Source organism: Drosophila sulfurigaster, chromosome 2R (assembly GCF_023558435.1).
Source record: "Drosophila sulfurigaster albostrigata strain 15112-1811.04 chromosome 2R, ASM2355843v2, whole genome shotgun sequence".
Lineage (NCBI taxonomy): Eukaryota > Metazoa > Arthropoda > Insecta > Diptera > Drosophilidae > Drosophila > Drosophila sulfurigaster.
This window is the reverse complement of record NC_084882.1, coordinates 23,137,809-23,165,418: the sequence shown is the minus strand read 5'-3', so window position 1 is coordinate 23,165,418 and position 27,610 is coordinate 23,137,809. Positions and strand designations below refer to the sequence as shown.

The 27,610-nt window shown below is 40.4% G+C and overlaps 1 protein-coding gene across 5 annotated transcripts in view; it reads right to left on the bottom strand.

The window, feature by feature from the left end:
• Positions 1–4,833: 4,833 nt before the first annotated feature.
• Positions 4,834–27,610, bottom strand: part of LOC133838395 (lachesin) — a 128,647-nt gene continuing 105,870 nt past the window's right edge. The window contains exons 6-13 of one of the 5 annotated variants that reach the window (XM_062269472.1): positions 26,550–26,690; positions 25,820–25,951; positions 25,214–25,311; positions 18,319–18,548; positions 15,364–15,738; positions 15,113–15,171; positions 7,072–7,116; positions 4,834–6,327 (exon numbers count right to left, since the gene is read on the bottom strand). In XM_062269472.1, coding sequence (XP_062125456.1) covers positions 6,209–6,327; positions 7,072–7,116; positions 15,113–15,171; positions 15,364–15,738; positions 18,319–18,548; positions 25,214–25,311; positions 25,820–25,951; positions 26,550–26,690 — 1,199 coding nt within the window. In that variant the 3' untranslated portion in view covers positions 4,834–6,208. Of the gene's footprint in view, positions 6,328–7,071; positions 7,117–14,796; positions 14,832–15,112; positions 15,172–15,363; positions 15,739–18,318; positions 18,549–18,608; positions 19,590–25,096; positions 25,139–25,213; positions 25,312–25,819; positions 25,952–26,549; positions 26,691–27,610 lie in introns of those variants that run through there. The other 4 variants (XM_062269473.1, XM_062269474.1, XM_062269476.1 and 1 more) reach the window with 4 other exon arrangements.

The window sequence follows — 27,610 nt, the reverse complement described above, 5'->3', positions numbered from 1 at the left end:
CATTAGCTGCACATCAATACGTATAGACTTACAAGGGAGCCGAGCGCATGTTGTTAGGCGTATTTATAAATGTTATTACGTATACGTAACGTATTCGTAACAAATGCTCCAATTTTAAAGGCAAACAATTGGCTGCCACATGCCAAGGCTTATTGAAGCAAGACAAGAATACCAATTGAAAATGCTTACAACATTTACAATAATTGGCAAAACTGATTCACAAATCTTATTGTTGTCAGTCCTTCATTACATGCAATTCGATCTTTTGATGTCTTTACAATTTGCATTTCGATATAGTATGCAGGAATAGATGATGACAAAGCGAAGGATGAATTTAATTACCCAGCTTAATTAACTTGCAACTGCCACACAAAATTTGACTAAAGGATATGCAATTCAATTAATTTTCAGCTCATTTTGCTACAAATAATGCCAATGCAACTATCAGTTACTTAAATCTAGCACGATAAAAGGATTTGTTATACGCTTTCATCTTTTGGATGGAATTATTCTGTTCATGTTGCTGCAACTGTTGCCTAGCAACAAAATTCTCCATATCCCGCACGCTTTGAGTGGCACTTGCTACGCGCTTTGACTTTAAGCCCGCCGCCAAGCGGGGGGTCAGGTGAACAAACTGACTGAGCTGTCAGCCAACTCTCCCGCAGCGCGATATCCTGCTGGATTGTTTGCCGCCATTGTGTTATGTCGCGGCTTAAAGCGTCCACGAGTGTTTTGCTGTTATATCGAGCCAAGAGTTGATTAGCTGCTCGAGTGGAAAATATGTGGGTCTGTCTAACTTATGGCCAATTACAGATGGTTTTGCTGGCGTCGATAAATTTATAAATCGGACTGGCAAGTAAGCCGTTGTCGACATACGGTGCCAAAAAAGCCGCTTAAAGTTTAAGTTAATTTATGCGGATATCGCGGTTGGGGCTGCCTGAAATATGAGCACATCATCTCGTACATGAGAGCGCGTGGAAACGGTGCTCGAGTTGCACACAAATGTTGTGCCCATTTGAAAGACGAGGGGGTTTTCATTTCGTGAGCTTAATTACAGCCAGCCGGTTTTATCTTGGCCTGAAAAGTGGAAGTGGAATTGGAACTTGGGTGCATGTTGTATGACCCACTTCCGGCCGCACAAAGGGGCTCAAATTGCAAGGAAGACGGCGATGACGACAATGACGGCAACGATGACGAGATGGAGACGCACATGGAGATGGTGATGTAGACGGAGATGGAAGCGACATCATCGTTCCGTCGGTTTGCCGTGTCACATAAATAGGCTTAGTGACGGCGTCGACACGTCGACACACTGCGAGGTGTGAATGCGGTTGCTGCTGCGAAACACACACATGCGACTGTCAGAGGCAGAGTAGAGCAAAACAGAGAGATGAGGGCAAGTTGTCATGACATTTGTTGCGAGGCGGCTCTGACTTCATTATGCAGACACGCCTGGGTCTCCAAAGTTGGCCTTATTTCTCACTCGCTCTGCCTTTCTCTCTCTTTTTTAAATCTTGGCTTATTTTTAGCATAATAAATTTCATATGCAAATATTTATGTAGTGGTCTCATTCTATGTAGGCGTGTTTGTTTGCTCATTGCAGCTGTAGTTGCAGTTGCTGCAGCTGCCGGCACACACACACATTTGTACGTGATAAACACAAGCTGTCGAGTGGCGTTCGTGTTGCCGTAATGCATTTGAAGCTGCAAAAGACTTTGTGCCACACACACCCAAACACACACACACACATACGCACGAAGTGTGTGCGCAACGGGACAACAAGTAGCTCATAAGGTAAATGCAGAGCACAAACTGCAGCTAACAACAACATGAGCAAAAAAGGTAACGGGACGAGAGCCCCAAAACAATGCCCGGAAATGAGGTGCATGCACGCACACAACCACACACACACACACGCACACACAAACAGACACACACGCTCTGTTGTAGTTGTGGTGTAACATGGCGTCGGCATGTTTCTGCCATTCTCTGAAACGAAAACTGGCTCGCATTCGCTTTCGCGCTGCGTCACGTAGCACGTTGAGCACAAGAGCGCAGCATTTTGGGGTTCGAGTTCAGTTTTTGGCTTGTTGTCGCTTTCGGGTCGCCTATTATTGCAGCAATTTTATGCCATTTGCACCTTGTTGTCGTCCCCCTCGCCACCCCCCTAATGGACGGCAAGGCTTAAAGCGCTGCAAATTAGCCTGGCAATAACATTATGCCTACAAAATGAATGCTGGGTTTGTTTTGTTCTCGACTTAAATCCGGCAAATGTTTTGTGATGATGGCGTCTAACTTTTCAATTTGCCAGACTGCTCAGCTCGTATTTAGTTTATTTTTTTTGTTCGACAGGTGTGTGTGTCTGTTATGCAAATACAAATAGCAAATATGGCTGCTGCCTTTCTCGTCTAGTCGAAATTGTAGGGAAATTGTAGAGTGAACCTTATTTATACATACATCTAGAACATTTCGATGCAAACGACGCATACAAATATATATTTAAATAACCGTTATACTTGCCTGTCAAATTTTTCATTTAAAGTTTTGGCATTGCGTTGTGTGTTGGCACACTCTGATTGTTTCCTTACCTCGGTCCCTCTGTCCTCTGTCTCCCCTTTCTGCAGCCTAGATTGGTGGCACGCCCCATGCACAACGTGTACAAGTCTTGGGCATGCAAACTTTTCCATTTTCATTTCCATATCGCTTGGTTTATCCTCGCTGCGAGCTCTTTCACCTCGCATTCTGCCCCCCTTTAGTAACTCTCTTAAATGTCTACACGGCCACAGAGCGACATAAAAAAGGTGAGCCAGCAGCAATGACTACAGTTACAAGGATATCTGCGAGGTCTGGCGGGTTGAGTAAATAAAAAAGAACGAGAAGTGGGATTTTCGCAACTGTCCCATAGCCACTGTCATTGTGCCACTGAATGTGGCACATACTATTTATATATGTTATGGTATATCTGCTGCAACTGCATTGCATTTTAGATTTAATTTGAAATGCGTATAAATTAGAATTTAAAGATGTAAGAAAGCCACAGTCGAGTGTGCTCGATTGTGAGATACTCGCTAGTTTTTTTTTAGTTAAAGAAAACAAGATTGGTTTTTTTGATATCACATACCATATTAATGTACCAAAAAAATACTAACATTCGTGAATAATTTTACAACTTATATCTAAATACTGCATTTTAAGTATAGTAAACAAATTTGACACTATTGGTAAAATATACCAAATCCATATACCAAAATTTTAATAGTTGTTAATAACTTTATTTCGTTTATTGAAAATCTTATCTATAATTTAAGCAAAAGAGTGCGATATTATTGTAAGAATATGCCAAATTTAATATACCGAAAAAATACTGAAATTTTCCAAAAGCTATATTTTGTATATTGAAATACTACTGCATTCAAAATATGACAAAAAAAAGTTACTATCCATCAGGCAGACAGACAAACGAACGTGGCTACGTCGTCTCGCCTGTTAGCGCTGGCTAAAATATTTCATTCTGTTATTACATGCATTTTCGGTCACCACAAAAATATAATACCCTTCTACCTTCTAGGAAAGGCGTTTATAAAAACAAGGTGCAAGAATTGCAAGGGAATTGAAAGACATGTGAATACATTTATATGTTAATATAGACTTTATTTATTTGTAGTTGTTTGAAAAATGTTTACAAAATAATCAAATATACATATACATACACATACGAGTACGCTTCTAGTCACATATACATATACATCGAATGCAGAAAAATGTTCATTTTGTGGGTTATCATCATCAACGTTTTCATCATCATCATCATAATCAACTATTGATTTCGGAAAGTAGAGTTGTACACAGATTTCGTTTGGTTTGGTTTATTATTGCATAAACTAAATACAATTAAGTTTAAGTTTACATATAACTAAATGCTGTAAATTACACATACAAACGCACATATATTTATATTTATATATATATACTAGAACATCTTTTTTATATTATAAATTGTATTTACCTATCATTGGGTAGGCCCAAGCAACGGGACAATGGGCAGTGGGACACAGGGTGGGGTAGAGGAATTGAGGGATATTTTTCTTTGGGGAAAGGGGAAACGAAATCGCAAATATTACTTTTGAAAATGGCAAAAAAATTGCATCGTTAATAATATTTAAGTGTTCTCTTTCTTCATATGTCGATTTCATTTCTTTGCTTTTCGTTTTCATTTTGTTGCAAGTATATGTATGTATGTATATACGAATAATTGGTATATATATACATATATATATCTGTGACGCACTATATATTAATATAATTATAAATACGCTTGCCTTGCTCGTTCTTCATTTTGGCCTTGAGATTTAAGTAAACATACAATTTTATACCATTTTGGGGTTTCTTTTCATATCTTTTCTTTTCTTTTTCTTTCGTTTCGTTTCTTTTTGCAATTTAAATTATTTTTTGTATGTTTTTTTTTTACTTTTTTTTATTGGCAGCCCTTTGTGCATTCAAATGACTTTTTGTTTCGTTTTAATTAAATCTTTTAAAAGCTGTTTGAGTAAATTGTTTATTTGTTTTCATTCTTGTTTTTCGCTTTGTTTGCATGTCTTAAATCAATTTACGTGTTTACATACATTTCTTTAATTTATAATTTATTTTATATGATTTTACTTATGCATTTGACTAAAGTGAATATTTTACCTAGCTTTAAATTTGCTAAAACTGATAATACAGGGTGCTCGGTCAGGTGCCAGCTTTCATTAAACCAAATGCGAGAATGGTGCCTCTGCCTTATAAAGCAACATTTTGTGTAGTTTCCTTATCTAAAAAAGTACATTTAAGAAGTTGTTTTGTTGAGTACATTGTTGAGTTGGGTGCGATTTATTTACAAAAGAAATACTGGAATATTGGAAGAAACAAATCACCATAACCGCAACACCCTATTTCAATATTATAGTTGAATGCATTTAAGATTTGTATAAATATCATTTGCTAAATATATTTATATTTATATATCCATTACTTGGCCATTTAAGCTGTTTTTCCAATTTCAAATCGTATTATTTACACTTACTCGCTAACTGTAATACAAAGCATTAGACTAAGAGTGAGTTTTGAGTGTTGAGTGTGTGAGTGTGTCAAAGTGTATTTATGTAATTTACAAATAGAAATCAAAGTGTATTCGATTACTTTGTTGCTAATTTATGCTACTTAATTACAGACATAGTATTTTACTCTACATGCAGACATCAAAATAGCAAAAAGCTTTGAAAAACTGCGATTTTGCGTTTAGCATTTCGTAATTGGAAATTCAAACCGAAATTGTTTCAGTTGCAATTTCATCTTAAATTATGGAAATGAATGTGTGAGAATGAGAAAATACACTTAGTTACGCAGCTTTTGTGTGTAAGTATGAATAATTGGCTATGCTCTGGAATGTTAATTAAATTAACATATACAAGATACCAGATACTTACGAAACACATACACAACCACACGCACACACACTAGCATATCTGCCATTTGACTAAACATTATTATAGATACAAACTATGCAAGAGATTGTGTGTGCAAGTGTGTGTGTATGTGTGAGTGTGTATTTATTTATATCAATTAAATCATCGTCGCTCTTCATTAGGTTGTCTTTGGTTTTGTCGGTTTTACTTTCTTTGGTGCAATTGATGCCTACTCCTAAAAGTATGCAATAAAATCTATTTACACTTAATTTGAGTTACGTGTTGTTCGAGTGCTGAAATGCTGAAATGTTTTCGTATGAATGTATTTATGGGTAATTATGATTTCATATGCACAGTGAGTGCCATCTCTAGAATGCACAGTGTCTCGCTTATGTCTTATGCTATTACATTGATTGTATCGTAAGTAAGTATGTATACTTATATGGTTCCATTTAAATGTTACTTGCTTAAGTGTTTTCCATTCGAATAAAGTTCTTTTGCGTATGAAATGTTTGTTTGGTTGTTTGTTGGATGAAAATGCAAAATTTGAGAGCGCTTGAGAGAAATAATGTTCTATGTGTTTTTGCAGTACATACTCGTATTATGTTATGTCCTTAAGCTAGTTACAACTCGACTGTGTTTTGAATATTGTTCCTTTGCTTTGTGATAACTGATCAAATCATAACCCATCCATTTTAATGCTATTGGCGGTGAAATTCGTTACTTAAATCAAATTAAACTAATTTGTAGATGGTACCACAGATCTAAGCCAAGATTAATCGCAGCATCAGCGTGGCTCCGCTTAATGTGATGAGGCTCAGTTTCTGTCGATTCACAGCGCCGCTGCCATAGAACGTTACACTCAGGTCTCGCATCTCGTTATCTGAAATGGATTTGCACAAATGACAAAGAAAAGAGAATAACGAAACGATTTTTTATCAAATTGGCAAAATATATATTGTAAGGTAGAATTGTTCAAAAATCATTGAATATATTCATAATCACAATCGAATAGAAACGAATTTTTTTTATTGCTGTTTCATGGTCACAAAAGATATATTTTTATTCATGCAATTTGAATCGTTTTAGATACCGTCGATGTTATATACGTTTTGTCTCTGTACAAACACACACATATGGTTATGGTATAATATATAAATGGAAATTTTCGAGGTATTCATTTAAAGAGTTTGTTTTTACTGTTTCTATTATTTTGTTTTTGGTAGATCTTTTTTTTTTAGAAGCTTTTCGAACAGCCAGAGGAATAGTGTTTTTCCACAAAATGCTTGGTAAACTGCAATAAAGCACAATATTGCGCACACATACATATACAATGTTGTCTGTATGTGTTTTTGGCATTTTTTAGAATACGTTGTTTATTTATTTAGTTTTAGCAGCTGTAGGCAAATATCGAGTCTTTATGCAATGCATTTTGAAAAGGAAAAAACTAAAACATGCGGATACAAAACATGCAAATATACAGAGATTGAGAGAGAGAGAGAGAGAGAGATAGAAGAAAAGTGAAAGCGTTTAGGACAGTTAAATGATTTTGAAAAGAGAGAAAAAATAGACAGACAGAGAGAGATATATAGAAGATAGATAGAGATAGAGCACAGCGAAGACTAACCTGACTGACCGTGATTTAAGAATGTTGACAGATCGACAAGTACATCTGCAATTGATACGTGGATCAGTCAATGAAAGTAGAGCGAAATTAAACGATAGTTGCGATAGCGATAGCGATAGACACACATTTATAAGCAAATTTAAGACAGGTGAAAGTGAAGAATTAAACAAACTGCATATGATGAATATTGTAGTAGTATTTGTGTGCTGATAAGCAATAATTTAATGGTCATCCGCAATGCGATTGCAAATTGACATTTAAATCAAATCCATTGCCGCAAATACATAAATCATTAACGCTTTAATTGCAATGCACAATCAGGAAAAGTTTACTTTGTCCGCTCAAGCGCAGACGACGAATCGTTGGTTGAAAGCCGGACAGCCCAACAGCCGGACAGCTGGACAGTTGAGTTGGATGAACAAGCGAGGTCATATCCCGGTGAGCAGCTCATTTTGTGTGTAAGCCGCCAATTAAAATGGCAAACGTGCGACATCTGTCAATAATGACAAATGAACATTTTGCCATTAAAGCCCAGGTAGGACACAGGCAGAGAGACCGACAGTCATACAGCCAACCAGTCGATCCATCGATATCGAAATCGCTGGCAACGACACCTGCTCGCTTTTTGGCCAACATTCAATGGTAATTGCAATTGCAATCTCAACTGCATCGGCGACAAAGTAGAGCGTAAGCAGCAGGCGGTGGCCAGCTCAAAAGTGAATGCCAGATAGCCAAGGCAACGAGGTCCAGCTGCTGTTGCTGCTGCTGCTGATTCTGCTGTTGACATTAATGAAACTCTCAGGGATGCATAGCTCCCAATTGGCTAGCTAGCCAGCTGTGTTGTGTATGTATGCCCAGTATATATTTATAGCAAAAACTGTTGCACAACATCTGTCAACAGCCGATGAGCGATGATGCTCCAAACTTATTCATATTTGATGCGCCTGCCTGCAGAGCTGTCTAGCAAACGCTTCGACATTATCTAAAACATACAAATCTCATGGAAAAGTTGGCTAGAATTCATTCAATGTTGCTGCTTCTGCTACTGCTGCTGCTGTCAAAGGCAAAGACAGCATCCGACTCTCGACAGGCATTGAAGCTGTAAAACTCCTCCGCACAAGGCATTGACATCCTTGATGTGTTCTCATTTGAAGTCGATGTTGTTGCTGCAGCAGCGTATACGTTCAAGTCATTGCTGACACTTTTAATAGACAGAAAACATGGGACAGCGGACACTGGACTATGGACCTGAGACATCGTATGTTGTTAGACATGAGATGGTGTGTGTTTGTGTTTGTATGGCGTTGCATGTTGCAAACAGGACAGCTAATCTATTGAGGCATCTGTGTTGGCATCGCCTCCAAACATGACACGTTCAATTTAGAAATGCTGCTGCACTCACTCACATCATGCCACAAATCGTTGCGTTGCCGCTGCGTTCATTTGGCGCGCCGTTTACTGGACTTACGAAAAAGTGGCAAACGCATCGAATTACCATATAAATTCACATGCTGTCAACATAAACTACAAGCAAATTGTCAATTGCGGCGCCCAGCAAAATGCCAAACAATTTTATAATGAATACAGACGCAATCGACCAGCGACCAGCGACCAGCGACCAGTGAACAGAGCGCGAGCAAGTGGACACCGCATCGTCGTCGTTCTCATCCACTCCCCAGCATTCCCAATGCGGCTAATGTTGCTGCTCTTGCTGTTGCTGCCATCGACAGTCATTGCGTCTTTTATTGCCTGCGGTTTGGTGGCACAAAACCATAACGTCACTTGTGATTTCGTGTTCAACGTTTTGTGTAGCTAAACAACCGTCAGGCATCGCCATCGTCAGCGCCATCGCCATCGACGTTGGCCAATACCCAACTTACCGCAGTTGCCGCCTTTCAGCACCTGACGGGTTTCTGGTTCTATTCTAAAACTGAAATAGGGTTTTATCCTCAAACTGGTCCCAGGCACCGGACGAACGCACTATTCTCGTAATAGCATTGCGGTATGATGACAAATACACACACACCACACACACACACCCTTCTCTCTCACACACTCAAAACGTTAGTCGCGTATGCTGATAGGTGCATCAGCTAAATCCGATTTTTAGGCGAAGCATTTTTGATGCATTTTTTCGTTGCTGTTGTTGTTGTTGCTTTTGCTTTTGTTGAGCGCATTTAGAATTGCAATAACAGCAGCAACAGTAACAAGCAGCTTACTAAACTTCAATCGCCTCAACTGCACACACAGCACTGAAGTGCAGGGGAGGCGAGTGAACTGGACAGCAGAACACACAGGCGCCATGGGTAAATGCGAACCAGGTACATCACTCAGCAGGGTACGTGCTGCACTCGAAGAAATTGGGGGGTATGACAACTGAATGTAGGACAAAGTTAGGGAGTTAAGTTATTCATTCTTTAAATTGTAAAATTTAGAAACTGCCTATAAATATTGTAAATGTAAATATTTTTAAAAATTAACAGCAATTTTCAACATAACAACATTATACTATTAATATTTTCAAATATATGTAGCAATCAATTTTCGTATTGCTCAGTCCTAGTAATAGTTTTCCTAGCAGCGAATATTTCAATTTAGGCGGAAAGGAATTTATAGTATTATTATAATAGATTAATTATGAGTTTTGTGATTGACATTTTATAGATTGAGTTTAGTATTTTAGTCTTAGCTGCTTTGATTAACCATTTAGTCTTATTTTCAATGAATAACTATATCAATACCAAATATTGCGTTCAGTATTTTTAGCGCTTTTTTCGGTGTGCTAATTTGATATATTTTATGTAGTGATATATCAACATGTCAAATATTGTTCTAGGTACATGTTGGTATTAATTTGGTATATTATAGGAATAATACCACACTGCTCTTATCCAAAATGAGCACAGGTATCTCATAGTCGAGCACACACTTACTTGTTCTATACTACTTTAAAAGAATTTATTAAATTTCCAACTTCAACTGCTTTACATAAAAATATATGTTTGTATATACACAACAACTACAACTAAAATTAGTTTACTATTTTGCACAGTGTATTGTAGTAGGGCAATGCTGTTAACCGTTTTACACCGCTGCCGACTCGTCCAATAGTTGGCAATGCCTGTGGTGCGGTGGTTGCACGGATTTAGCGCGTATTTGGCGTTGCTAAATGTGGATTTTCGCCAACATTGTTGCAGGTTGCAACTAGTTGCTGCCACATTTGTTGCAACCATTTGCTGTTTTTCTTTTTTCCTATTTTTCTGTTGTGGTGTGCTGTCGCAAAGTGTAGTTAACTTGTGGCCAAGATGGCCGACAAATAACTAACGACTATGTTAGCCACTTAAAGTTTGGCTTTAAGCTTGTCCCAAACAAACACATACAAAACAGAGAGAGAGCGCGAGAGAGAGAGAGACTTTTTGTGTGTGTGAGTGTAATACTTATAATAATGCAGTTGCTGCTTTTGTACAAACGCAGCACTTGAGGCAAACTTCAGCGAGAACCAAACAACGTTGCGTCCCACCGCGATCTGTCTTCGTCTGCTTCCTCTCTCGTTCATCCCTCGCTCATCTCTCGCACAATGTGAGACCAGCACTTTACATAAACATAACATTCACGTTGAGAATTCGCATTACACATCTTGCAACAGAGCGCGTGTTGCACACACACACATAAGTTTTATATATTGTATATATTTTTATATGTATATATTTTTTCTCCTTTTGCCATGTGCTTATTACGCTGCAACTACAAAACTTGCGCTTCGTTTCTGTGTATGTGTGTGAGTGCGCTTCTCCTAGTGTGTGTGTGTGTGTGTGTGCGCACTTCTCTCTGTGTGTGTGACTTGGTAAACTTTGCGAGTTGCAAGCAAGCAAAAAAGCGATGTTGCTGCAGTTGTTTGGGGCCTTTGGTAAAGCATTCCCAGCGGCAACACAAAAGCTTCAAACGCATACAGAGGACGCAGACGACGACGACGCAGCAGCATAATGTGCGACGGTGTTGGTGTTGGTATAAGGAGCTGGGAGTGGGCGAGTGAAAGAGACAGCAAGATGCGATGGACAAGTAAATTGAAAGTTTGAGCTGCGCTCAACAGACGGCAGACGGCGGCAGTCGCGTCCTCCACGCCGTTGTCGTCGTTCTACTCTCTTCCTTCTAGACTAAGAGTCCACTTTGTCATCCTTTGATGTTGTTGCTGTTGCCATTGCTGTTGTCGTGAATGCTATTGCTATTGCTATTGCTGACTGGTCCTCAGTTGGCAGTTTCAGCAAGTTTTACGCAAGTTTCAACGAGTCTTTCATTTTCTGATATTTCTTCTAGCCTTCTTCACTAGTCCTTTACCCACCACTCTGCTGTCCCCACCATCACCACCACCTCCACGAACAACTCCTAATATAACTGCAGACCGCCTGTCCACACACATAACACTCGTTGCCTTACTTTATGTTGTAATTTTATTTAACTTCGCTACGTTTCTTATTTTCATTTTTTTTTCGTTTTCGTATATTTTTTTTGTGCTTTATGTCGAGTATTTTTTCGCGTGCACAAAATGCATTATTTTTTATGTCTCCATGTCCCGTTAGGAGTGTTGTCCGACCGTGCGCCGTGCCCTCTGACCCCGCGCTCGCACTTCCATATCTCTAATATTACACTAAGGTTAAGCTAAGCGTGTGTATTTGGCGTTAGCTGTTGTGCTATGTGTAAATAGTTGCATACTGTAGTCAACTATCTTCCTCTCCTTCTCTCACTTTCGATGTCGCTTTCTCGCTCACTCACGCATCGCATTGCAAAACAAAAAGAGTGGAAAGAGACATGGCTATAAAAATAGCGCACAGTGAGTACATTAAAAAAGTGCCATAAAAATTAAATGCCCTTTAAGGACGATCTAAATGCTGGCAACGCATATCCAGCAGCAAATCGATGTGGATATGTCTCTGTCTCTGTCTCTCCTTCTGTCTCTGTCTCTGGGGGGATCTGTTATACACATGCGATGTGCCATATGATGTAATTGGTTATAAAAATTGTGAATTTTCCATCAATTTTTTTCTGTCAAGAAAAGTGAATCAATAAACTGTAAAGCTCTGAGCGGCTTTGCTCGTGTATGAAGTATTTAAGGTACAATTTGGATGTTTAAATTTTGATTTTCAAATATATATGCATTTAAAGTGTTTGATGATTGGAATTTACATATTTTAGAATATAGAAAATAGTATTTCCGAATTTTATATTATACATTTGCATATTTAAAACGATGTTGATGCAAATAATTTTAGTTAAATTTCCAATTTTACGAAACTAAAAAAAAATGCAGGAAATTTCTTCCAAGATTTTATCGAAATTCTTATTAAAATTGGCATTTGTTTTAAGCGTTATACTTGTTGCTTGCCAATTGGCTTTGGCCAAAATGCTGACTCGGCGCACCGCAAACTTTATTTTGGCTTACGAAAATGTAATTTGCAATTGCACGAATTCAACGACACTGTAGTATGTAAATGTGTGTGTGAGTGTATGTGTGTATTCAAGGACACATATGAGAACTGTTGCTATTATGTGATATTTTTTTTTTCCTTTATTTTTTTTGTGTGTCTGCAACGACACTCAATTGGAGTTTTCTTTTAGTGGCATGTGACCAGCAAACTTGCCACAAACAGAAGCAGCAACAGAAGCGGCAGAAGCTTCTGTTGTCCAACTTGCTCTACTTGCAGCTCACGTCGCCTAGGTAAATGAACTGCTAATATGAGTGTGTGTCAGCGTGTGTGTATGTGTGTGTGACAGTATGAGTGTGCTGCATGTGTTGTGTCCAAGTGCTTGCTACAGTCTGGTCGAGTGTGCTTGTTGTCCTTTAGTGTGTTGTTGCTGTCGTGTATGGCAATGGCTGGCATTATTGTTGACATTGTGGCTATAACCGCTGTTATTGCCATTGTTGTTGTTGCTACTGCTGCTGTTGTTGTTGCTGTGGTTGCTGTAGTTATGACACTCTAGGCTCATTAGTTGGCGCTTGGCACGATTGCCAGCCAGCCAGCCAGCCTGGCTGTATTGCTGTCGTTGTCGTTGTCGCTGCTGTCGCTGCTGTTGCATTTCATTCCCATGCTTTGCTACCCCTTTGCTCTAACATACCATGTCGCTAATTGCGTAAATTGTTTACGTTTCGAAAATATAATGAAGTAATTTCCATTAGCACAATGCACGGCAATGACTTGCCACGAAACGCGCTGCAATTGCCGCAACCTGGCCAAGCGACTGGCTGCTACGACATACTTATGACTTGGCTCAGCGATGAGGGGGGAAAAAGAAGAATGCGACGAAGAAGCCACGTCCGTTGGGCCACACCGCACAATAGTCCTTAATGAAGTTGTGTGTAGAGCGAAATTGTGTGTGCACCTGTCAAAGGCAAAACGTCTTCAACGAGTGACATCGATACTGCAGCTGCAGCTACTTCTCTCTGTGTGTGTCTGTGTATGTGGTATGCACGTTTTACTTGATTTAATTTTACAGTTTCGCTTTGTCCTGCCTTACAGTCTGACTGGCTGTCTGTGTGGCTTTCACTCGCTCTCGCTCTCTGTCTCTGCGTGTTTATTGCGCATTTCTCTTGGCTCGTATGCATATTTATTCGTTTGTTTGCCAAGCGACGGCATTGAATGGCGCTGCGTTTGCATTTGCATGCATTTCGCACAACGGCTCTAAAGATGCAGCTGGCCAAAAAAGGGAACGCGAGCAGCGAGCTCCGATGGTGGCAAAACCCTAACGTTCGGCACAGTCACACAGAGAGGCACGGGCGCTGGCAAATATGCGTCATTTGCATGGAAAAACGCTTTTCCGCGCGCGCTCTCGCGTTCGCTCTGGTTGTCGTTCCCTTCGCTCTATATTTTACACGACGGTGGTCGACGGTGCCTGTGTGGTTGCTGCATTTGCTGGCAATGCGGCATTCATTCAGTATGCAATGCAACAATAGTTTTGCATATAAATGGTTTTCGTTTGCGCATTTAAATGCAATCCACCTGCCGCTACCGCCTCGGCTACCTGCAAATGGCAAATGCGAAAACCCAATCGACGCCCCGCATCTTTGTTTATTTATAGCCGCAATGACGACTCTTAAGAAATGTGCGAGTTTATTCTATGTACATATGTATGTTATATAGCTGCTTGCTGTATGCATCCAATTAGTGTTCGCTTGTGTGTGTATGAGTTTATTTACTTGATTTTGCCACCTTATTAAGCCAAGTCAAATTTCGAAGCGCTGCAATTAGTCAACCATTTATGGGCGAAATCGAAATGGTGCGTATACTTGATGTGCAGCAAGAATTATCATTTAATTGCTTAATGAGGCCAGAAGTATATGTATGTGTGTGTGTATGCAAAGTAGTTTACACTCGACATTATAAATCGTTGCCCTTTTATATTATTAATATATGTATATGAATTATTTTGCTGCATTGCTTTAAAGTGCACAATTTGCAGTTTTTGTGCAGCTCTTGCGCTTGGTTCGGCCCTGACATGTAAAGCGCTTCGGACTGAGCCGTTGCTGCTGCACTGTGATTTTTCTGGATTACGAGTATCAGGCAAGAGCAGCGTTTAATACCAAATTATTATGCATGCAGCCAGAACAAAATACAATAACAAAAAAAAGGCTGCAGAGTTTGATTTAAAGAGAGAAGCAGCTTATTGATGCCCCTATTAAAATACCAATTTAATCAAAAATATAACTATAATTATTGTAAAATGAAATTACATTTCAATGATTTCCCTCTAACAATGTATTTGTGACACTAAAAAGAAACTCAAAATAAAATGAGGGGTGAATAAAATTGTTGCATAAGCGCCAGGCGCATGCATAAGCTGATTGTGTGGGGGAGAGAGAGTGTGTGGGAAAGAGAGGGCGGCAGCAGCTTATACCATTTACACGTACACACGATACTACGTTTATTTTGGAAGGGACATGCGCCGGGCTTAAGTTCAGTTATCACGTATATATATGTATGTATATATTTATGCCATATTCATTAAGAGATTTCGCTTTAAAAGTTTACAAAGTGTAAGAAAAACTCACCATTTGATGACGTGGAGAAGAAAAAACTGTTGGTCAAGTCGCTCCAGCCATAGCGATTGCTGTGAATGAGGAAAATTGGTAAGCATTAAGCCATCGACATTAATTATGCAGCTTGCCAACTAATTGTGCGGCAGTAATATGCAAATATGTTGCTAGCTAATGAGTCGAACTAACCAAACGCTGCGGTTCGCTGTCAACTCTTGTGTTTGAATTTGAGTTGCAGTTTAGTTCGGTTTAAAGACAACACTTACCGGGACTGCACTGTGGCCTCGTACTGTTGATCGGGATCAAGTCCGCGCACCATGTAGCTCATGCCTTGCGTGTAGTGGTGTGAGAGGGGGACAGCAGGGAGCACAACATCGCGCCAATCATTGTGACCCCAGTGCATCAGATTGCCATAGCCACCATAGTTGCCCAAGTTGCTGCCAATGCGATGATTGTGGGTGGCCGAGCCGTACATTTGGGATGAGTGCGACGACGACGATGATGATGATGACGATGACGACAGCGAGGATTGCGAGTCAATGGCATTGTCAACGACCTCATGTCCTTGTGGCAGCTTGCGGAAGGACAACTTGTACTCTTCGATGGGTGTATGCGAGTCCACTGCCCAGGAGATGTTGTATCTGTTGTAGTTTGAAATAGAGTTGAAGAGTCGTAGAGAGAGAGAGAGAGATGAAGAGTGAGCATGTGGCGAAAGTTTGCGTGCAACAGTTGGCGCCAGATTTATTTTAAGGCGAACTCAATCAATATGTAATTGTTAAATTTCATATAAAGCTCTCTGAGCTGCAGTCGAGTTTCAGTTAGTCAGCGAGTCAGGCTGTCAGCCAGCCAGCTATCTGGCACGCAAGCAATGCGAACAGCAGCAACAGCAGCAGCAACAACAATCATCATGACGACAACAACATAATCAATGCTGACGTTGCTGACGACAATGGCCGGTTTAAGATACAGAATTTGAAGCTGAATCCATGCGTTGTTCTCCGTGTTTCTGCTGCTGCTGTTTCGACTGCTGTCGACGTTGCCCTTGTTGTTGCTGGTTGCTTTTGTTATTGACCCTTTGTTTGCCCTTCGCAATGTTCAACATCATACAATGCTTCCGTTCATTCAACCGAAAGACTAACTGCATGCCACGCCCACATAGCGTATACTTAATGCTCGTTCATATCGACAGAATGCAGTTTTTGGGCCATTGGCCCAGCAGGTCGCCTTTAAAGGTGAATGAATTTCGTTTTTGACTTTAAGATGCCAGCTGCCAGCTGGCAACTCTGAAGCTCATTAACAATCGCATTAATATTAACAACAAAGGCAGATTTGGAAGTATTTATAGCGCTGCTCGCGAGGGGCGAAAAACTATTCAAGTAAACAACTAATTAGAACGAAGAGGTTGTCCTAGTTGTCCTTGTTGTTGGCTTCCTTCTCCCGCTCCTGCTCGTAGTCACAAATACATTACAAAGGCGCTAGTTCATTGCTTTGCGATAAACTCGGCACACAATTTGAATGCTAATCAGCTGAGCAGCTGGGGAGCATGAGAGCGTCGTTGAAGTCATAAACAAGCCAACTTATAGAATTGGAGCGTGGAGGAACATTGAGGGGCGATGGCAGCAGCCCTTCCTCTTCTTTTTTGGCTGTGATATTACTTTGTTTGTGTATATAATACATAAGTAGATGGCAGTTTGTTTCGGCATTTCCAGCAGTGGCTTCGCTCTATGTTTTCTGTGTTCTTTTCTTTTTTTTTTTGTATGCTTATTGGGCCATATGAACTAATAACCTGAAGTCCTGGGCTTCAATAAAAACATAAAACGCCAATCAGAAAAGTTTTCGCATATACTCGTGCTCGTGGCATCATCCAAAGTAAAGTAAGCAATAAAAATGATTATGAACAATTGAAGAGCTGGCGACTGGCGCCAGCTCGATTGGTGTAGCGCTCGATGGGGACCAATTGCCAGCTTAATTGCCGGCAGCAGTTTCCGGCACAAAATCACAAAATGAAATCAGCGTAGTTGCTGCTGCTGCTGGTGCGTTGACATCGCCCTTTTCCTATTCCCCATTCCGATTCAGATTCCCCATTGACATTGGCATTGCCATTCAGAGTCCGATTGGCAATATCAGAGAGCGAGTTAGTAATATTTGTTTGGTAAACTTTGTTATACAGAGCGTATGCGCAATGCGGCTTGCCGAAAATAGAATTATTTGGTAAAATGACATTGGAATTTCATATGCGAGCTTTTTCGTACTCGTATTTGATGTGCTCTACTATTTCTAGCATTTTCAATTTTCCACTTTTCTCCAATGCCAATTTGTAATTTTATTTTCATTTTCAGTTTTCTTTTTTTAATTTTTTGTGATCTAGTTTATTGAACTTAATTCAAGTTGAATTATTGAAAGGTGCCAATGCCACTCACTGGCAATTTGTCGGCTCTATAGCTATCCGAGTGTTTGTCTGTCTCTCTGTCGCACTGTCTCTCTCCATATGTCTCACTGTCGTCTGCTTCTGCTTCAGCAATGCGACTGTGTGTGTGTGTCAGTGTGTGTGTTTGACAGTGAGATGTGAGCTTGTTTGTCGGTTGGCTGCCTGTTCTCTCAGCCATGTGTGTCCGTCTGTTCATGTGTGCGTCTGATGACAGCTAATCCAATTAAAAGTTTTATTTGTTACGTATGCGACTAGTTGTCTCTCCCACTGCGCTGCTTTGCTATCCCAACAGACGGTTGTCCCAATGTTGTCCCGTTGTTGTCCCATTGTCCGTTTGTCATTCAATGAAATTAATCTAATAAAGCCGCCTCTCTATCTGCCGCATTGTCGAAAAACTGACAGTTGTTATTTCAGGTTTTCAGGTTTTTTGAATTTGATGCTCTGCTACGTTACGTATACGCAACGTGTAAATACCCGTAAAACCGTAGAGGGTGGCAAATCTGAGAACTGTTTCGCGCTAATTAGACGCCCGTAAAAAGCGGAGCGAGCGAGCGAATCCAACTCTATTGAACTGGAGTAAATTCAACTTAACTGAGGTCAAGCACTCTACAAATTGTCTAACATGGCCATCAGTGTATGGTACGTGGGCACGTGTCTGGTCTTGGTCTCTGAGCTGAGCTCAGCTCAGTTCAGTTCAGTTCAGGTTGGTCTGTCTGCCACTTGATACGGCTGCCAATTGAGCAGCGAGTGGAACGTGGAAGACGTGTGCGACTGCGAGTGTGTGTGAGCTTACCTGTCCTTGTATTGACTGATTGCTGGTGAATTAAAAACGGCAACATTCGGTTTTCCGCTGAGCTGTAAAGTTTTGCGTGACTTGCCAAGTTGATTCTCAGCCACGCAGGAGTAGTTGCCAAAGTCCTGCGGATGCACTTTGCGTATAATCAGCGTGTGACGTGAGCCGCGATTCTCCATGATGTGGCGCTCGGTGGTGTCCAATTGCATGGTATCTTTGAACCAAATTACCTGTAAATAATTGAAAACTTGGTCAATCGTAGCGAACACGAACACGAACCTCGAACCAACTTCAAAAACTTTCAACTTCAAACTCATTGAGTGTTAGTCTGACTCTGAGTAACTGCAAAATTGGCGTGTCTCCACTTGGTTGTGTGCGTTCTGTGTGTGTGTGTGTGTGTGTGTGTGTGTGTGTGAGTGTTGTGGCGTTGTGGTGTGAGGTGTGAGAAACTTGTTCGAAGTGATTTACGGCAAATGCTTTTGGATAGATCGCATTGCCACCACTCGAGCTTCACTTGAACATTGATTTTCTACGCGTTCAAATTAAATTTCTCCTCTCCTTCTCTTGTTCTCTCGGCCTTCATTTACCGCATTCTTTGGTTGGAATATTTTTGACAACTGCAGGAATATTTCAACAGCTTGTTTCGCATGTCAAGTGTGCTCATATCCTCTGTAAACAGAGGCCCCCAAAAACCCAGAACCCAGCACCCAGATCTCTGGGTCGCATCCCAGGACCCAGAGACTAACTAGTATTGCGGTGCTAGGCTGACAGGCGTGTGTGCGTGTTTTGCCAACGAGTCGTGCTCTAGGCTCTAACAGAAAAAGAACCGAAAAAAAATGTACCAACTCAGCTGCTTGCTGGTTGCCGACTGCCAGCAACGAATCCAACAACCAACAGCCGGTTGCCGGTTTTGCCGGTTGCCTGCATGTGTGCGCTGTTACGGCGGCTTTGACAGGATTCAGACAGGCAGACAATCAGACAGCGAGACAGTCAGGAGGCAGCCAGTCAGGCGGGGAGATATACCGGCGGGACAGCAACGCACGAATTAACACAGAAAACGGAACGGGTAGCAGCAGGTGCTCCACGCATGACTCACATAACAAAAATCCATCCGACAATAACAACTTTAACAAGAAAATACAATACGGCATGGCAAAGAATAACTAAGAACAAAGTAAATATACGACTCTAAACGTGCAGAGTATTTTCTCCACAGTGGGCTTAAAGTACTCTAGTTGAGTGTATGGAAATTTTGTTGGACAACAAATTTAAAGCACGAATAAAAATATACAGAATAAAATAAGTCTACTTGTTATTATTGTAGTAAATGATAAGATGACAGTTGGAGTTGTGCCGCAGATTAGTTTTGATATGACTAGAAATGGATGCGAAGGCAAAGGCAAACACACATCTCGTGGTGTCATTTTGACCGCTCAGCTCAGAGCTCAGGGCTGAGAGCGATGTTGCTTTTGCTCTGCCCTGGCTATGGCGCTTATTCCATTAAAATGGCTGTCAACAGTGCACACATGTGTTGTCATAAATATCAGACACACACACATATACAGTGCTTATATAGATATTGTTGGGAGAACGTGTGTGTAGTTAGAGTTATGCTGTTATGCCATAAATGTTTGTTATTATTTGTGCAAAATGTTGATGTTTGCTTTTTCCATGCCTTTTGTTAGGCTGTGTTGTTCGATGGTGTTGCTTTTGCTGTTGCTGTTGCCTGTTGTTGATTTTACGCTTCTCCCGCTTCTCTTCACACACATTTAAGCTATGCTCATCAGCATGGCCAACATCATCAGCAGCAGGAGCAGTAGCAAGGATCTGTAACCCTCAGCCCCATGATGATTCGCTCAGCCGTGCGTAACGAGGCGTAAGTGTTGACATGGCAGAAAAATGCCCAAAAAAAAAGAAGAAAATTATTGTATTTCATATTTCTATCTGTATCCGAGTGTGTGTGTCTTTCTCTTCTTCTCTGTTATGCCGCAAGTCTGTTAAGCGCATTAATTACTTTGGTTTATTAAATGTTGTGCTCATTGATTGCTGTCGGTTGTGGCAGGGGGCGCTCTTAGACAGCCGATTGATTGGCCAAACGCTTGGCGCACTTCATCAATATCAACATCTACGCAAATGTTGCGTCAATCAATCTTTTGCACTTGCGCTACGGCCAAGCAAAGCAACAACTTGGCCAACTTTTGCAGTCAAGCTGAGGTGCGTGGCGAAGTGAAGTGGGTAAACCAATAGAAAAAAAATATAAGAAAAAAGAAGTAAGTGAAAAAAAATTAGCATTGATGAGCAGCAAAGCGAAAAATGCCAATCAACACTAATCAGCGAAAAGAGAAGAATAAAATTTGCGTGAATTTCTTCTCGTCTATTCTCTTTTCTTTTTCTGTTGGGCTTCCCCTTTTTCTCTTCCTTTGACTGGCGGCACTCAATGATGCAATCCCCACTTGACGCTGGTATTGGCGGAAATTGTTAACGGAAACGTGTTGTTAGGTGTGCGGCAACGGCAGCGGCAGCTGCGTGTCGAGAGAGCTCGAGCTCCCTTTTGTTCGAAGTAACCAAAACCTTCTAGCCAAAGCATTCACAGCGAAGCCTGTTGGGCCAAAAAGCAAATAATTACGCATACGCAGCGTATGCGGGCAACACGCACATACATACATATGAAGGGGCAAATTGCGTGTGTTGTCTGCGCGTGCGGTGCGTGTGGCATGTGGGTGGCGCTAGTGTCGCCACTAATGGCTAGCGATTGACTTAAGTTGCTGGCAGGTGGTTTGATGTGACGACCGACTTCGCCTTCTCATCCTCCTCGCCATCATGTATTTCCCCATTGAGCGTGGAAAACTCTTACAGAAATTGAACAATAAATAATTTGTCGTAATTAATTGCACGTCAGCAGTTTACAATTCAACAGCAATCATTCAATCCGCCTGTCAATTTCCGCATAATCCAAACAATAATCATTGCACAAGCTCTTCAACACACAACACACGAGGGCAAAAGTGGTGGAGCTCTAATTAAAAGCCAAACAGCAGCGAGTGGAGAGTATTCGCTTCATTTAATTTTAAGGGCTCCACTTCATTGCCGTTAACATCATTACAAAAAACGTCAACATAATTATCTGTTGATGAAAATAATAATAATTATTGCGGAAATGTCAACAGAATACGAGCGAATGGAGGTTTCGATATTAATAAATAAAAGTACATTTAATAAAGTTCTTGTGGAACGAACTTCTGGTTTTCTACAATGCCAATAATTTGCATATAACATTTTTATTTAACAATTTATAAATTTGCAGGGATGTTAAATGGTTATATGTATGCAATAATTTAATGATTTTCTTAGACACTTAAAGCAAAGCTTAACATCTGCTCAGCAATTTATCAATATTTGCAGTTGCTGCTTGTATCTCATTAATAACAATTCTTGGCAAATCAGCACATTAAATAGATTTTGAGCAAAATGCATAAATCTCTCTCGGTAATTGAGTGACAAGCCTATCGATACTCCAAACTCTAAATGACAATAAACTCCTGCGGCGCTCAATTGCAAAATAGGCCAACTTTTAGTCAATTACAAGAGCAGCAGCAGCAGCAGCAGCTGCTGCATAAAAACTCATTACGGCAGTATGATGCTCGGATTTGCAGTTTGTTTGAGTTTTTGTGCAAATGTGAAGAAAATTACCAATTTGGAAATTAATTTGCAAAATAATTAAAAGCAATGACAACCGAACGATGACAGCGCATTAAGTGGGGCAAGTCCCCCCGTTGTTGCTGCTGCTGCTGCTGCCGATGTTGCTGCTGTTACTGTCCAGGCAAACACCCATTAATGTTGTTAGCTGTTGATAACTCTGTCAAATGCTGCTGCATGTTTAATGCGTCTGACATCAACATCGATGACATTGATGACGCCGACAACAACAAGAATATCGCTGACAATGGCCACACTCGATGACGTTGATAATGATGTTGTCTCATTGCTGTCGCTCATGTTAATGACAATTGCTCTAATGACAATGTTGCAGCCGTTGCCGTTGCCGTTGCCGTTGCAGTTGGCGATGCAGCAGCAGCGCCTGCCGTTGATGGCCTGCCACGTAAAGCCATGCCACATGGGGGGGACATAGCAGACAGCTTAGTGCTTGTTTATGCTATTCATTATGCAACAAATCAACAATTCAATGGATTATGAATATATGCCAGACTTCTGCCGCAATTCCTAATTAATATGCAAATATGTATGCACTCATGTAAGTGCACGTGAATGTCACTTTACACACTCCCTTCCACCTGTGTGTGTCAATGTGTTTTGTCCTTTCAAAGCGTGCTCAATAATTCACAGAACTCCACAGGCGTATCATGTGAGGGAACTCTCTCTCTCTCTCTGGGTAACTTTGCCGCATTTACTTATTATTGCGGTCTCCATTGTCAAAGCGCAGTAATTAAAAATGCGCCATGCAGCATTGCAACACCAATCATGACATGCAACTGCCACAAATTTCTAATCAATAGCAATGGAATTGCAATTCATTAATAGACTAGAGAGTTGTATAAATTTAACTACTTAAAGGTAGTATTAGGCATTGCAATTAATATAGTACAAAGAACTATATTCTCCCATCAATATTCATGAACTGTGAAAACACTTTATCCATCCATTAACACAAACTTATCAGCTTTGTTGGCCCAAATTTAAATGGTTGGCAGCATTAAATAAAAGCATACATTTTGCTATCTAAGTAGAATATCCCAAATCTTTCACTGCAAAGTAATGTTTTGAAAACTGGGCCGCAAAGCAAAACTTTTAAAACTGAATCACTTGATTCCCGAATATATAAAACAATATTTGCAGATACACACTGAGAGGTTAGTTCGTTTTGCAAGTTGCAGGCTCGTTAGCGTGTCACGGTTGTGTGGCAACAGCAACAGCCGAGACGAATGAAAGCGAAGCGTTAAATTGTATACATTTAACTAGAGTCATAAAATGGCAAATGACAAGGAGCAAAGAAGGGTGGAAAAGGGAGGTCAGTATAAATTGCATGAGGAAATGCCATTCTCAAAGACTACAAATGCCATGCCTAGCACTCAGACTGCCATTTGCCACGCCCCGTTTCTGTCAAGCACAATGCAAAGCAAGTCGCAAGCCATTCGACTCGTCGTGTAATGAAATGTATGTCCAACAGGACAAACAAAGAGCTGCAGCTGCAACAGTAACAGTTACAGCAACAAGAGCCACAGTAAGTGAAACAGTAATGGCAAGCGGTGGCCAGTTGGCAAATAAATAAGTAGTTGGGGCTTTTCCTGGAAAAGCAGTCAACGCTTTGCGGTCGCAAAACGAACTCAACAAACAAAAAAAACAAAAAACCAAAAATATACAGTGCCAGCAAAAAATGTGAAAAATTAAATAGCATAAAAACGTAATGCAACGCCCCAAATAATTCGTGCTACTGGCGGGCGGTCCAACGTCTCTCTTTCTTTCAGTCTCCACTCCAGAGTCTGACCAAAAACCCCTTCCCACTCTCCCCCCTCCCAGACCAACCTAAGCGAGCTGAAGCAACGCTGTATAATTTTAAGCATTGACATTTGCGGTTGCCAGTCATTATTTGGTGCACTAACTTTGTGTTGGTCTCTTCATTCACTCCCTTTCTTTTTCTCTCTCATTTCGTATGCGAATGTGTGTGTGTGTGTGTGTGTGTGTGTTTAATATTTTTTTCAACTCTCTTTCGCTCTCTCTCTCTCTTGCTGGTATTTTTCCTCTTTGGCTGCTCGCCGCTTCACACTTCCGCTTTGGCAACTTCCGCAATTTTACTTTGAATTATAGCCAAGCGTATTAATTTAAATGTCGACAAAGGCGCACAGCATAAAAATAAATACTACTCTATAAGAAAAAGAAACCAGCGTAATATGTGTGTGAGTATGCCCATTTCTTCCCTCTATTTTTTATGCTTTTTGAGAGCATTTAGATTTGGCAATGAAGTTTTATAGAACCTAAAAGAAGATATATGTAGCTTGCATTTTAAACATAATAAATAGTAAACTTTCTGAATAAGAGTACTATTAAGTTAGAAATGTGAATACCATTTTAGGTTATCATCACTTGTTTGTGATAATATAAAAATATAAATTTATCGTTCTATATTAATTTCCATATTCTTTTGTATTCAAAATGCAATATTTCGATTTTCTATATATCTTCTCACAGCATTCGTTAGCATTTGAGATTGATTGTATATAATTTATGCTCTCTATTGGAATGACTTAATAGTTGGCTTTAAAAACAAATTTAGAAATCCATATTAATTTCGTTACTCTTATGTAGATTGCCTCCAACTTACATGAATATACTTGTATGTATGTATATATAATATATATAGTATATTGATAACAATTTCTGTGCGTTAACTTCTATTTATTTTTTAGTGTATTCCATATTCGGCAAGTGACTCTTTTAAAGAAGAAACTACTGTTTTATCAGTCCCATTGTGTGGCATTCGTTTTATGTTTGATTAAAATTATGCTTTGTCCAGCTTTTCAATTTGTCTTTGCAGACTTTTAATTAATGTGTTGGCAGCTGAAAGATAGCACTGAAAGCTCTTTGCTCTTAAGATACACACTCCAGCTGTGAAATCAACTTTGTGCATATCCCAAAATGATTGCCAAATAAGTACAGTAAACCCCCCAAAGAATTAATGCAAGTAGTAGATCACAATTTGTGAAAATTGATTCGATTGTTAAACTGAATACACTGCTGTAAATAAGTATTTGTATCGGTGTATGTGTGTGTGTCAGAGAGTATATTAATGGGTATGTTCATTCAGCTGTTTTATGTCCAAGTGAGAGAAGTCCAGCGAGCGTAAATGAAAATTTATGCACGAAATTTAATTAAAACATACCTCAGGCTGTGTTTCGCCGTGCACGATGCAGACGAGCATCGCCTCATGTCCCTCGCCGGAGAAGACAACGGGACGCTCCACGGAGATTTCTGGTGGGTCTGTTTGAGGTTGGAATGGGAATATTAAAGAAATTAGTAAACAACATGGCAAAGCACAAACAGAAAGCACAGAAAAAGAGCAATCGCCAAAGGGAGTGCGAACAGCGCGGACTGTTTCCATATAATTAGCTGTGTTGGCAGGAGGCAACTGCTCACACCCCTTTGATTCGAGTCGAGTCGAAGACTTTCATCGAAATTGCATATAAATTTTAAATAAATGTCGAACAATCACTTCCATAATTGTAAGTCACTCAATTGTGGTTTTCTCGGTGTGTATGTGTGTTGTAAATGCCAAGCTCACGTCTATTCGCCTTGTGTGTTGCATTCAAGCCAATAACCATTAAAATCAGTTTTCAAATAAATTGAAGTGTCTACCAATTGGTGCTGCCAATTGGCTTAAAATTAATTTGTTTCGCTTGCAGACACTGAACTTTGGCATTTACACACACACTCGAACACACGCTCTGGGGAGAATTATATGCACATGTCGGGTTGGCTCAATACTTACATAAGACGTGCAGGACGACTTGACTGGATGCGGGCTGGCCGACACCATTGTTGGCGGTGCATATGTAGACGCCGCCCTTATGACGATCCACATTCTCGATGGACAGGACGTGCGAGTGCAGCTTCTCTTCTCCTGCAACACAGCAAAATGAGCACAACGACAGGGCAGGTCAATAAAAGCGGCCATCGAAGAAATGACAGAGGCAATTACAAGAATTCAACCAGCCAACGAACCATCCAACCAACCAACTGCTCATGCAAACAATTCAAACAGAGCCAGCAGACGAGCACAGAGGATGAGGATGAGGACGTCGACAACAGCAGCAGGGTCAGGATTGCTGCTCCAGTGCGCATTGTATTTAATAATAAAGGAGAGGCGCCTGGGCGTTGGGCATGGCGCTCAAAATAATTTCTTTGACTTTTCATTTTTATGGAAATTGTTGAAGTTTTTTCTCATGTATATATATTTTTTTTTATATTCATTTATTTTCTTTTGCTGCTGCTGGTCGTCCGTCGTTGGCATCTTTTTGTTATTCTTTATGCTTTTAATTTGCGTCGCCTGTTGGCCAGTTGACTGCTTCAACTGGACAGTTAAACAGCTGAACAACCGAACAGTTGAAGAGCTGAACAGCTGAACAGTTGTACAGCAGTTGGTCAGTTGACTGGTTGGATCCTTTTGTTTTGTTATGTTTCGTTTACTGGCTTCTCTGCCTATTTATGCAAAATCTTACCATTGGGCAAAATATTATTTTTGCGGCTCCAAGTCACATTTGGCGTTGGATTACCAGAGGCCGAGCACTCAATGCGCACTGATGAACCTTTTTTGACTTGCAAATGTCCGCCGGTGCTAATGTGATGAATCCTTGGTGGCACTGCAAAAAGGACGCAAGCAAATAAACACAAAACAAAAAGACAGAACAAAAAACGAAAAACACATTAGAAATGGCCACTAGTCTCGCTATTCCAAAAACAATGACTGCCCAGAGTCGCGTCCACCAAAACGTATACAAAATAGAGTACAAAATGTATGCAAAGTCCAGGCGAGTTTCTGGCCAAGGATCAAGGACCATGGACAGCAAACAATTTGAATAAATATGCGCACAAATGCAAATTGAATGAGTGCAAAATGGCATTTACGCGTGTGGAGGAGAAAAGCAGGAAGTAGGCTCACTCCCACAGCGATGACGATGAGCGAAGGATGTGAGAGTGAGAGACGAGGATGAAGCTTCAGCTGGAGACTGTCGCTGCTGGGAGCGACGCATCTGCCAATTTGCCTTGTCCACCAGCATTGGGCAATTTTATTTAATTCGCCCCTCCAATTTATTTATATTTGCGGCTGAATTATTTTACAGCTGTTTACCAACCAACGACGAAAAAAAAAGAAGAAATTACGACTATGTCTGCTCTGCGTCGTCGGGCATCAAGGACAATTGCAATGGTCACGCCCACAACTCACCAAGCTAAGCGTCTCTGATCTCACCCAAAGGGACAAGGTTATGCGGCTTTTGCATTTCATGTTATTTATTTTTGAGCTTTATAGATTTGTTTACCCTCATCTATTAGGGCAGTGCTCAAAAAGCGGGAATGTTCATTTCGAGAGAAAGTATGTGACAATAGAGTATCTTTTTTAAGGTTTAAATTTAAATTTTGGCAATGTGTGAATACTTGAAAATCTCAGCGCAAAGTATTTCTAAATAAGAGTATTTGATCTACCGAATGAATTAGTTTGAACAAATCTATGGCAAATTCAACAAAGAGCAATCCAAATAAAAATCATTTACCTGCATGTCAA